Genomic DNA, 13,060 nt, shown 5'->3' with positions numbered 1-13,060 from the left:
GCAGCGACCCCTCGGCACGTGGGAGGTGAGCCAAGGGGGCGGGGAGTGAGGCCCCCGGCCCGGCGGCGGGAGCCCGGCAGCGAGGGCGCGGGGGGGCCGGAGGCCAGCGCCGCCTGCGGACCCGCGGCCCGGCCGAGCCCCCCACTAGCCTGCAGGAGGAAATAGCGCGCGGCCCCTTTAAATTTACCCAGGAGCCCTCCAAGGAGCCCCAGGGGCCCCAGGCAGGAATCCCCACCCCGGCTCCAGCCCGCGCCGGCCGCCGAGCAGCGAGCGAGCCCCCCGGCCGCCGCCGCCCCCGCCGCCGCCGCCGCCGCCCGAGCGGAGGAGGTGTCCCCGGCGCCGGGCCCGGCGAGCAGCCCGCGCCCGGAGGGCCGCCCGCGGCGCGCACCGTAGCCCATGGAGCCCGGCGGGGACCCGCGGAGCCGGAGCGGCGGCGGCGGGCCCGGAGCCCCCCGCGGCCGGCGCCCCCCGCGGACCCCGGGCCCTGAGGACCAGGAGGCCGGAGGTGAGCGGACAGCCCGGCGGGGAGTGGGGTGGGGGCGGGGCGGGGGGGTCCGCGGCCCCCGGGCCCTCGCGGCCGCCGAACAAAGCAGGGGAGGGGGCTGGCGGGGCGCCCCCTGGCGGGCTCGGACAACAGCTGCAGACGGGGCGGGGGAGGGGAGCGGGGAGAGGGCCCCGGCCCAGGGCCCCCCACGCGGAACGGGCCCCCGACTCCGTGGGCCCCGGCCGAGCCCACTCCGCCCCGCCCCCGGTCTCTGACGGCCGCCGGCCTCCCTGGGCGTCCCCAGACCAGATCTCCATCCTCCTCCTCCCGCTCGGGGCTCGGGAGCCGCGCTCAGCTGTTCTTAAAGGGGCAGGCCCTCCTTTTTGCGGGAAGGGGACCCTTCCTTAAAGCGACAGGCCGCCCGAGAGGCTCCGCCTGCAGAGGGGGAGAGACTTGCCCAGGGTCCCCCAGGATTACAAGGTTTGGGGGACGGGTAAATGCCCTGCGGAGGACCTCTCTGCCAATCTCCCCGCCCCCATTTCTGCAAAGAAGGAAACAGAGGCCCGAGAGGGGAGGAATTTAGAGACTATTCAGTCCAATCTCCCCTCTTTACAGATGAGGAAACTGAGGCCCAAAGAGAAGGGAAAAAGCATTTATTATTTGCCTGGCACTGTATACTGGCTAAGCAGTATGTTATCTCATTTGATCCTCAGCCTATGAGGTAGGTGCTATTATGATCCCCATTTTACAGTTGAGGAAACTGAGGCAGGCAGAGGTGAAGTTGACTTGCCCAGGGTCACGCAACTAGAGAGTGTCTGAGGCTGGTTTTGAACTCGGGGCTTCCTGACTCCAGGGTCCCACCTGTGGCAGCCTAATCCCCTGAGTCCAAATCCAGTGGTCTTACCTTCTTTTCCAAACGCCCTGTCGTTTCTCCCCAAAGCGCAGCCTCCTTTTGCAATCGCAGCTAGCTGCACCCTGGGTCAGGGAAGGGCTTCTGCTTCCATGAGATGAAGTTTCACTCTCATGACAGTACAAGCGCCACCTTCTTGACCCTGGGCAAGCCCCCTTCCCTCCCCGAGCCTCAGTTTCCTCCTTTGTAAAACAAGGTGGACTGACCAGGATGATTTCCAAGGTCCCTAACACTTCTACTTCTGCTCCTCCCCATCTCCCTTATCCATGGCACCATGGGGTGGAAGCTCAGCCCTACCAATTAATATAGACCCAAACTTTCCCCTCACTGGGCCAATTTCCCAATCTGTAAAATGGGAGAGTTAAACTTGGTCTCCACCATCCCACCCACCTCTCCAATCCCGTGATGCTATGAATTCATAGCTTAAGGGAGATGGATGAACTTGGGGAGTCCCAAACTCTGAGTTCAGATCTGCCACCAGTATGACCCTGGCCAAGCTCAAGACCCCTCTCTCAGCCTCAGTTTCCTCACCTGTAAAATGAGGGGGTTGGGCTGGATGGCCGCTTTGTGCCGCGGCCATCTCCCTTCTTTTCTTCCAGGGACAGCCCCAAGGACTCTAAGGATCAGAGCTCCCCCTCCCCCCTTTGATTTCTAAGTCTGACCTATTCCAGGCACAGACAATTCCTTAGGAGCCTGAGAAAAATCTACTCACTTAAACAAAGTCCGACTAACATACGGGTAGAGAAGAGTGGGGAGCGCAGACCTCCCCCCACCTCCGGAGTCGGAGAGCCCCCAAACCAATTGGATTTTACTGGATGCCGTGACTTTTGGGGCCCCACAGGATTAGGCTGCTCTAGGACCCTACCTATTAAAGGAACAGCCCATCCCCACCCTTGTTATTTAAAGAGACAAAGCCCTTCCCCTCTTAAAGGAACAGTGCATCTTCCTTTGTTTAAAGTAAGATCTAAGTCGTTTGGGGCTGGAAGGGACGTTGGAGGTCGCGTATTCCAGTCCTATCATTTTACAGAAGAGGAAACAGTCATGAGGGAGGAAGAAGGGACTTGACCCGGGTCCAGAAGCTCTCCAGAGGCAGGATTTGAACCTAGGGCCTCTGACTCCAGCCCTACCATTGATTTCTTTGCATTTAATTTGAATGGGTTTGAATCCCAGCTCCCCAGACTGTCAGACCCTGGGCAAGCCATCTACCTCTCCTTCTGTGGACCGAGGAGGTTGGACTGGATGTCCTGGGAGCCGGCTCCCAGCTCCAGACCAGTGTCCTAGCGCTAAGGGGGGGCGGGGACCGGCGGCCAGGGAAGGGGTGGGGTGAAGCCTCAGCAGCCTGCCGGGGTGACCAAGGAGGGCCAGAGGCAGCCCCTCTCACCAGAGTAGTGCCCAACAGGCACTCTTGTGCCCCGGGACGCCGGCGCCTTTAAGAAGTGGTAAGTTGCCCGGCTGACTTAAAGGGGCCAGCTCCATCAGCGCTGCGTCCATCCCAACAATGTCTAGCCTTTCTCTTTTGTTCCTTCCTGGGAACACGTATAGACTTCAGTAGCGAGGAGGGCTATGTAGAAAACTCGGAGGGAGGTTCCCAGAGCCTCTTCACAGCAGCCTGGTGAAGGCAAAGCTGCAAACATAATTATCCCTATTGTAAAGAGTGGGGAAAGTGAGGCAAGTGACTGATGGCCCTGGCCAAAGCCAGCAGCAGAACCCAAGTGTCCTGACTCCCAGGTCTTTGCTGACCTAGTCTGCCCCCTTCATTGTGCAGATGAAGCCCAGAGAGGCTTAGTGACTTCAGTCCATCCACAGGAGTTTATTAAGCGCCTACTGCATGCAAGCCCCTGCGCTGGCTGATGGGGCTTCCTAGAGAAAAGTGAGGCAATTCGGGGCCTCAGGGTGGGGGAGGCGGGAGAGGAGGGGAAGGGCAGGAGACACACCAGTACACAAAGCAGATCTGTGAGCTTCCACTTTGAATCTAGTGCAGGCCACCCAGAGCTGCCTCTGCTTTGGCTGAAGGCAAAAATGAGAATTCCCTTTCCACAAAGCAGGAGCCATCACCCCCTACTCCCCACTGGTTGCCACTTTCTTAAGGGCAAAGAGCCCCCTACTTGGAATTCAGATCGATTTGTTTCCACTCAAGGGAGGGAGAGAGTGTCTCTTCCTGGTTTTCCACAGTTTGGCACCACTAGTGTTTCTTAAGCAAGGTAAAAAGCTCCCTCCCTCGCTGACTTCCTCCTCCTTCTCCTCCAGGGACCCTCCGCTAGGATGTTCCTGAGTGCCCCACCCAGCCCTGGAAGCTGGGCCTGGGACCAGTAGTGAATTGGCTCGGGTTTCCCCTGCTCATTTGCATTGGGTAGTGGTAGATGGGGAGGGGCATTTTTATAGTTCAAACTTGGCCCCTGGTTTTTCTTTCCTAGTGTTCTGCTCTGTCTTCCACCGGCCCTCCCAGACTCAGATCCCTGGGCCCCCACTTTAGAGCTGAGAGCAGGAAATAGTTGGAGGGGGAGGGGAGGAGATGAAGGGGGTGCTGGCAGGCTCCGCCAGCAGGGCCAGGGCTTTGGGAGCACTGTTTGAGTTGGCCTGGGATGAGGCCACTCCAAAGGTACCCTCTGTTCTCTTACCAGGCCGTTGGCTTAACTCAAGAAAGAGACAGACTTGAACATCGACCTGCTAGGGCTAGCCCTGAAGGGCTCGGGGCAGCTCTCTGCAGCCTCAGCCTGGCCTCCTTCTTCCACTTCCCTGGCCCCTGGGGCTCCTTCCCTGGCCCCATCACCACTATCTGGCTGGGGGGGTGTCGAGCAAGATAGGTGCCCAGAGACGTCCTTGAACTTTCCTAGAGTGTCGCCTATCCCCGGGGCTTGGGGGCAGATTTGAAGAAAAGGCCTGAACCCAGAGGAGAGGCAGCCGTGGTAACGTGCTCTCTCTGGATCAGATATTAGAGGCCAGGGCTTGAACTTTGCCACCTACGTCATCTTGGGCAGAATGCCTGCCCTCTCTGGGCTTCAGTTTCTTCATTTGTAAAAGGAAAGAATTGGGTTTTGGTAACTTTAGGGTCCTTCCAGCTCTGCCATTCTTTGTTCTGCAGTGGGTTCTAGCTCTGACATTCCAGGTTCTAAGGCCCCTCCTAGCTCTGACATCTCATGTTCTAAGGCCCCTCCTAGCTCTGACATCTCATGTTCTAAGGCCCCTTCCTAGCTCTGACATCTCATGTTCTAAGGCCCCTTCCTAGCTCTGACATCTCATGTTCTAAGGCCCCTTCCTAGCTCTGACATCTCATGTTCTAAGGCCCCTTCCTAGCTCTGACATCTCATGTTCTAAGGCCCCTTCCTAGCTCTGACGGCTCATGTTCTAAGGCCCCTCCTAGCTCTGATGGCTCATGTTTAAGGTCCCCTCCGGTTCTAGGCCCCATAAATGCCTCTCCACTGGGGGGTAGGGGTGGGGAGGGGCTGGTCTTCCCCAGTCTGGCAGTAAAGCCGGTCATGCCTGTAGCAGCCTGGCTTCTTTCTGAAAAGACAGCCCCCACTTTCCTATCCTCTGGTGGCCTCTTCTAAAGCTTCTGGCTTATTCCCTCTTAAAGGGATAGATTCCTTCTTCTGACTACTCTTTTTTAATGATGCCCAATTATATGATCTCTCCTAACATCCTTTTGTTTCTACTCCCTCTTAAAGAAACAGCACCTTCTTTCCTGCTTTTCTCTAGCACTCCTTAGTCATCTTCCCTGAGACCTCAATTGCAACCTCTAGGTCTCCAAGGGAAAGAACTCAGGATTTGGAGTCAGAAGCATTGGGTTCAAATCCTGGTTCTGCCACTGATTACTTCTGTGTGACCTTGGGTGAGTCACTGTGGTTCAGAGAGTTTCAATCAATAAACATTTATTAAGCACTTAAGTTTGAGGCACTGTGCCAAGCTTGAGAAAGGTAATGAGCTCACAGTCCGATGGCAGGAAGACAACAGGCAAACAGCTCCAGGATGTACCAATCAGTCATTCAGTAGGGTCCAACTGTTAGAGGGGCTCCTCTTTCCTCATCATGCCTTTTAACACCCTCCACGGTCCACGGGATTTTCTTGGCAAAGGCACTGGAGTGGTTTGCCATTTCCTTCTCCAAATCAGACATAGACAGACAAGTTGGAGATAATCCCCAGATCCCTCCTGGGCAAAACAAGGTTAGATGATATGATCTCTGAGCTCCCTCCAGGCCTCAGGCTCCTGATCCCATTCATCTCTGCTATCCATTCCCACATTCTTCTGCTTCCACCTCCCCCCCCACTCCACCATTTTATTCCCTTTCTAGGACCAGGGAATAGGACTCTTGGGTTCTCTTTGAACTATGGGTGAAACCCACCTCTGCTATGCCTCCCTCCCCTCCTAGGGCAAGAGCCGAAGCCAGAGGGTGGTGCCTTGGGGTCCCTCCCTTCCCCCAGGAGCAGGGCTCCCCCCTCTGGTCGGAAGTATTCGGACCACTGCGAAGCCCGGGCCTCCCGCCCTGGCAAGAGTCGAATCCCAGGGCGAGACCATCGCCGATACTACCATGACCATTGGCGGCTGGAATACCTGATGGACTTCAACCCAGCCAGGCACGGGATGGTGTGCATGGTGTGCGGCAGCTCTCTGGCCACCCTCAAGCTCAGCACCATCAAGAGGCACATCCGGCAGAAGCACCCCTACTCCCTGCACTGGAGCCCCCGAGAGAAGGAGGTCATCAGCAGCAGCTGGGATGCCCACCTGGGGCTGGGGGCCTGTGGGGAGGCCGAGGGGCTAGGGGCTCAAGGGGCTGAGGAGGAGGAGGAAGAGGAGGAGGAGGAAGAAGAGGAAGAAGAAGAGGAGGAAGCTCCTGCTGCCCTCCCAGTTTGCCTACCCAAGAGCACAGGTAAAGTCGGGAGTGGGGGAGGAGGAAGGGAAGTAGGAGGGAGGGAGGAGACAGAGGAGAGGCAAAGAGAATGAAGGGAGAGGCACCTTGGAGGAGTGAAAGGAGCCCAGGACAAGGGGCTCCCTCTGTTCATCCCTCCCAGCCCCTTCTGACCTCAGTTTTCTCTTCTGTAAAAGGAGGAGTGGTTCCTCCCAGCTGACGTTTTGGAAAAAGTCTGTCAGGAAGACCTTAGGGACTTGAGGGGAAGATAGTAAGATGTTGAGGCCATGTTCAAGTCTTCGTGTCCCCCCCCCCTTTATAAAGGGGGAAGCCAAGGCCCAGAGAGGAAAGGACTAAAGTCACACATATATAGTAGAACTGGGATCTGAACCCAGACCCCTGACTCCCAAGCCTAGTTGTGCCCTCCTTTCCTCTGGAGAGATAATTAAGCAGTCGATTGAATGTGGACAGTTGGAAGAGGGGGGATCCCGTGGTCTAGGAAGTCAGTGCATGGCCACTGGGTTGGGGGGGTTGGGGGGTGGGTGGGGGGCGTGGAATGAGGGAGTGAGGAGAGAGACGGGGAATGGAGCAGCGCAATCAGAGGGTGGGAACAATGGGAAGGGGGAGAGGGAGGCCAGCGGATTAATTAAGGAAGGGAGGCAGTGCGGGGCTGAGGGGGACCCACTGGACTGGGACTCAGAAGACCGGGGTTATTATCCTAGCCCTGAGCAAGTCCCTTGCCCTGCCTGGACTGCGATTGGACTCGGGACCCTAGGCTTCCTTCCAATTCTGAGCCCCAGGCCCTCAGAGGAGGTGGGGTGGAGGCGGGGCAGAAGCCAGTCCCCAGCCCTCAGTTTCTTCTCCCCCCTTGTTTCAGGTCGATCCTCCTCGGGCAGTGGGGGTGGCCGGCGCCGGAGGCGCGGGGGCCCTTCAGCTCCCCGACGGCCCGGGGGAAGCGGAGGGCTGGGGGGTTCTCGGAGCCTGGAGCGGCGGCTGAAGGAGTCCTTGCAAAGCTGGTTTCGAGCCGAGTTCCTCATGGACTACGACCCGCGGGGCAACCGGCTGGTGTGCATGGCCTGCGGCCGGGCCTTGCCCAGCCTGCACCTGGATGACATCCGGGCACATGTACTGGAGGCACACCCTGGCTCCCTGGGGCTCACGGGCCCGCAGCGCAGTGCTCTTCTGCAGGCTTGGGGCACCTCAGCTGCGGGGCCACCCCACCCTCCACCAGGTGCGAGGCCTGACAGCTCCCCACCCGCGGAGGCTAGGGGCTGCCGGGCAGGAGGGGAGCGTCTCCAGGCCATCCTGGGTTTTTTTTTTTTGGGTGGGGGGGGCGGAGAGAGAGAAGCACTCAGGCTGGACTGCTAGGCAGCGGCTCCTGGGAGCTCTCCCTGGCTCCCAGCAAGGGCCATCAGCCCAAGGTTCACGCGGGACACTTGGGTAGTGTGACACAGTGGGGTGTTGGGGAAAGGAGCTTGAAATGGGGAACAGGACACCCCGGGTCTGAGTCTCAGGTCGCCAGCCCATACGGGTCTGGGCCTGTCAAAGGAGGGAATTTGAGGTGGTTCAGTTCAAAATGCATTAGGCCCTTCCCTGTGCTCGGCTCTGGGCTCTCAAAGCAGGAATGAATCAGTTCTCGCCCTCAGTTGGTTCTAGCAGAGCGTGATCTCTTAAGCTCCTTTCCAGATCTAAAATCCATGACTAACTGTGACGTTGGGTGAGTCTTTCCTGGGCTGCTAGACTTTTCTGGGGGCTAGACTCCCTCAACTCTAAGGTTCCTTCTCCATTTTGTCGGGTCCTCGATGGGGACAGGGGTTGGGAGGCGGCTTCAAAGGGACCCCTTAATGGGCCACAAAGCTGAGCTCCGTCTCTCCTGTCCCCCAGCAGACGACGACCTCGGCCCTCAAGATCTGACCCGAAAAGCGCAGGCTCCAGGCGCAGCCGCCTCCTCCCTGGAGCCCGCTCCCTCGGCCCCTGGTGCCCCGAGAGCCGCGGCCGGGGCGGAAGGGGGTGCAGCAGCCGGGGCATCGACTGGCCTGCCCCGGGGCCGCGACCATCGGCGCTACTACCAGGAGCGCTGGCGGCTGGAGTACCTGATGGAGTACGACGGCGGTCGCCGCGGTCTGGTGTGCATGGTGTGCGGGGGCGCGCTGGCCACGCTCAAGATGAGCACCATCAAGCGTCACATTCGCCAGCGGCACCCGGGCTCCACCGGCCTTAGTGGGCCAGTGAAGGCCCTCATTGCTCAGGAGTGGAGCCGGAAGGCCACGCACCTGCTGGCACTGGGGCTGCCCTTCTCCGAGCTCCCGGGGGTCCGGGGAGAGAGGGAAGAGGAAGAAGAAGAGCAGGAACAGGGAGGAGAAGAGGAGCCCGACGAAGAAGAGGAGGAGGGAGAGTGGGGTGAGCTCGAGGCACGGGGCCCCAGAGGCGGAGGAGGAAGAGGGAAACCTAGAAAGAAAGTCTGCTTGGGAGAGACGAGAGGAGAAAAAGGGGGGAGCAAGGAGAGAGCTTGCTGCAGCAGGGGAAAGGGGAGCTGGGGCAGGATCCCCTATTCGAGCTAAGGGGGAGAGGAGGGATATACCCACAGGTGGGGAGGAAGAGAGAAGTGGGGGGGGCCAGGGAAGGGGAACTGGTGGAGGGAGGAGGGAAGGCGAAGTGGGAGTCCTGGGGGAGAAGGGGAGGAGTCCTGGAAAGGCAGGGGCTAAGGATTGGGCTTAGCCCTCGGTGGGCTTGATGGGCCGGCTCCCATTCCCGTCCCTGGCCTCCTTCCACAGCCGACGGTTCGCCCTCCGCAGAGGAAGATGTCAGCGCCAGGAGGCCCGAGGAGGAGGAGGGGGAAGAGGGGGAGGAAGAAGAGGCCGAGGCCCCGGAGCCGCAGGCCAGCAGCGCCCCCCTGCTCCGCCCCCGCCGCCCCCTCCACCGCCCCCGCCGCCCCCGCGCAGCCGGGAGCAGCGGCGCAACTACCAGCCGCGCTGGCGGGGAGAGTACCTGATGGACTACGACGGCCGGCGGCGCGGCCTGGTGTGCATGGTGTGCGGGGGCGCGCTGGCCACGCTCAAAGTCAGCACCATCAAGCGCCACATTCTGCAGGTGCACCCCTTCTCCATGGACTTCACGGCAGAGGAGCGCAAGACCATCCTGGAGGCCTACGAGGAGGCGGCCCTGCGCTGCTACGGCCACGAGGGCTTCGGGCAGCCGGCGCCGCCCCCGGGGGGCCCAGACGGGGACGTCCAGCCGGGCGCTGTGTGCCGGGCATAGCGCGGATGGGCCGGCTCAGGGCGGGGGGAGCCCCTGCCCAGCCCTGCCCTACTCCCTCCACCTCGGTCTTCCTCCCCAGTGAAAATCTGAACCCTCTGGGGTACCCCAGACCCCACTGGGAGGCCCCGTCTTCCCGGGGCAGCCGCGCCCGTCCCCAACTTGGCTGCCTCTCCGCCCTGTCAGGGGCCCCTTTGCTTTCTGATGTTTACCTCCGCGGCCGCCCTGGCTTCCCTTCCTTGTCCCCCAATCACCCCTTTCCTGCCCCCTCACCCCCTCCTCCTACCGACCAGGGCCGAGTTTCTCCTGAGCTGTAGGTGATCTCTCTCCATCCCAGATGGGTCGTCTTTGGACCAGGGAGAAATAAGGAGCAGGCGCTGGAGAAGCCTTTGTTCAAGCCCCAGCCGCCCCACTCCGCAGGGCTGGGAGCAGCTGTGGAGTGGGCCCCAGGGCAGAGCAGCTGGGGCCGCTACTTCGGAGCTGCCCAAGGTGGTTCAGAGAGTGGAAGGAGGAGGCCAGGGCGGCATGTGGCAGGGTCCAAGGTTGCTTGCCCTCCACCCCTTCATTGCTCTGTCGTCTGGCCCTTTCCCTGAGCGGTTTTAGGAATGTGAACTTCTGGGCCCTGGCATTAGGCATGGCCCAGACTTCCCACTGTCCAGTGGGGGAAAGAGGTTGGGTTAGGAATTCAGACTCCAGGAGGCCCCAGAATGGAGTTCCTGGGGTACCCCAGACCTGACTTCCCCTTTCAAGATGGGTATCCATCCGTTCGTTGTTCACCGTTCAGTATTAGAGCCTCCCGCCTCCGGCCCTTTTCTTCTACGTAGGGGGTGGGGTCTTGGCCAAGGCCCGCATTGCTCTGCTCCATTGACCTAGAAAGGAACCATCCCAGAAGGTGGCATTACAAGCCCCCAGCCTCACTACTGCAGGGCGATTCCCGGCACTGGGTGGGCTGATTATGGGGGCCTGGTCTGTGTTTGAAACGGGAAGTGTTTTGTGGAGACGTTGACAAGGTATCTTCCTACCCTGCCCCCTCCCCTCAAGTCCCAGGGTCCGAGGATGCCAGCTGGGTCGTGTGTCCCAGGTCCTCCCCACTCTGCTTCCCTTGCCATTCCAGTTGGGTTTTCCTAGCTCTAAGCATGACAGTATTATGACGGCAAACAGGTAGTCCCTGGAGCCGGGAGGGGCTGAGAGAGACCCTGGTCGTCAGTTTCAAAGTTATAGCACTTTTTTTTTAATACCCCTTTCCCTTTCGTTGGGGCCCCATCGACCTCATTATTCTGCCCAAAGCTAACTCATTTCTGAGAAGCTGGAAGTTAAGGACCCTGCCAACTTGCTCTCTGCTTCCAGGCCTGTCTAGATGGTACAAGCTGGGGGGAAGTGGCAGTCCTGTCCCTTGTTACATTCCATTCTCCTAACCCTGCCCTTCCATCTCCCTACGGCTAGGGGGTAGGGACATTGACATTTCTGGGGCTGGGCAGGTCAGAAAAACTGGCCAGGTAGTTGGGACCTGAATATTTTAGGGAGTGGGGGTTTATGATCATCTAGGCAGGTCCAAGTTTGGGGTGTTTCGATTCATTCTCTCCTGTGGAGAAAAGGTGGCCCCAAGATCAGGCCCTTGGCTCTTATTTTTTATTTTATTTGGAAAACTATTTAATGCTTTTATATGAAGGGGGAGGGGGAGGGAGCTGGCCATCACCCTTATGTGCAAATGTCTTTATTTATTATTCGTGTATCAGAGATAAGCTGTGAGGTGCACCCCAGGAGACTGTTTCTTACATTGCCCTTGGGGAAGAAGGCAGAGCTCTGGACCACTGAGGGAGGGTGGGTGTGGGAAAAGAATGGGAGAGATCGTCAAGAGATGCAAGGACAGCAAGGACTGAGACAACTCAGCCACCAGTGCTTCTTTGGGCCCCCGAGTTCTGACCTCCAGAAAGTGAGGCTGTAGGGAGCTGAAGGGTTTTTCCTCAGGCGACTGTGGAAGAGGTGTTGTCTTTGGGTTGAGGGATGAGCTGATGGGTTCTTGAGCCGGTACTGTACTGCTAAACCACCAATAGCAGAATACCTTATTATGCTCTGTGGGGGGGCCCCTGCCCAAAGCCAAAGGCTTGTGTTCATGTAACTGGACCGGAGCCTTTCTTCCTGGATCCCGAGCCTACCTCTGATGGGAAGCTGCTGGTGAAGGATATAGGCTGGCTTTCAGGGACTCGGGGATCCTGGACATGACTAGTAGCTGTTGGTGTTTGCCGAGTTCTTTCAAGTGGGGCTGCTCCTGCCTTGCCAACTTTTTTCCAAAAGTGCCCTATCAAGTGGTCCTCTTGAATGGGACTACTTTTATGCCAGGAAAAAGGGGGAATGTTGGGGGTTACTCTTGTTGTGAATGGAGGTCTCTTGCAACTCTAAAAATTCTGATCTAGGATGTTCAGATTTCAAATTCTATCCACACTATTAAAAAAATTAGCTGGGCCTGTTCAATACAATATATGTAATTCAATATTATCTGGGCCTATTCAAAAAGGGAATCACGAATAACTCCAAACTTCAGATCTTTTTCTGAAAAAATCTTGCTTGCCTAAGGAGGAAATTAAATGGCCCATTGGGTGGCACCATTCCCTTGATACTCATGGAATCCCTCAGTGTGTCAGAGCTGGGAAGAGACCCCAGTGGTGACTAAGGTCCTCCCTCCCCCTCTTTACAGGTGAGGAAGCAGGGAAGTTAAGGGACTGGCTCAAGCGGACCCAAGAGCCAGGAAATGAATCCAGTCTTCAGTAGAAACAGCCAGCACCTGAGCCCAATCCCCTGTGCCAACTCAGAGTCCAGCAGTTTAGGGCAACCATCAGACTTTGCTGTCCTTAAACCTAGCTCCCTTCTCAGTTATGCCTAGGTGGAAGGCTTTGCCGACCAACTGAGCCCCAAGTGCTCCCAAACAGGTGTTGGAAATTCTAAGAAATTTCCATTCTTAGTATTATCAGGTCCCCTGGTTTCTTCCCCAAAGTGGCACCATTTGCATATTACAGAAGCTGTGGCAGAGGGGTTAGCGGGCAGAGCCCTGGTGCCATGGCGGCCGAGGTGTGCTGCATGCCAACCCAACACTCTGCCTCAGTAGTCTCCACGGTTGATGTGTCTTCATGAACGTTTTTTAAGATGGTATGCTTGCTGTTATAGCCAATATGTAAATGTTACTCTGAATATATATTTATATGCCATGTTACTACTTAGTGACATTATCCAGACATTTGTATGCGTATTTGTGAAAAGTTGTTTGCATCCATTTTTTTTTATATCCGCCTAAGTTTTGTAAAAGAGGTATGTTGAATAAATTCTTTAAAAATGAAGAGTCGTGGTTCTGCTGGTAGATGGTCCAGACAGATGGAGTGAGGCAGGAACCCAGAAGTTCTACAATTTCTTCGGCAGACCTTATGGGGTTAGGACTGGGAAGGAAATTCAGAGTCCCTTGTTGGCCAGTCTACACTTAGCCATCCTTTACTGGTGACTGAAGATCATGATTTTGCCCAAGCCTCCCAAATTCCCATCCTAACGTGGCTTTCAAACCACATGCCTCCATTTTCC

At 57.7% G+C, this 13,060-nt stretch overlaps 1 protein-coding gene across 1 annotated transcript; it reads left to right on the top strand.

The window, feature by feature from the left end:
• The first annotated feature begins 396 nt into the window (after positions 1 to 396).
• On the top strand, positions 397 to 12,825 carry ZFTA (zinc finger translocation associated). The gene is given in 6 exon segments (XM_020968287.1): positions 397 to 505; positions 5,762 to 6,259; positions 7,116 to 7,469; positions 8,123 to 8,638; positions 9,013 to 9,131; positions 9,134 to 12,825. Coding segments are annotated over 6 exon segments (1,959 nt in total). The 3' UTR covers positions 9,497 to 12,825.
• Positions 12,826 to 13,060: the final 235 nt, after the last annotated feature.

This window comes from Phascolarctos cinereus, unplaced genomic scaffold (assembly GCF_003287225.1).
Source record: "Phascolarctos cinereus isolate Bilbo 61053 unplaced genomic scaffold, phaCin_HiC Scaffold_9;HRSCAF=440, whole genome shotgun sequence".
Lineage (NCBI taxonomy): Eukaryota > Metazoa > Chordata > Mammalia > Diprotodontia > Phascolarctidae > Phascolarctos > Phascolarctos cinereus.
Note: the sequence above shows the minus strand (reverse complement) of the source record. Positions and strands in the feature narration are given on the sequence as shown.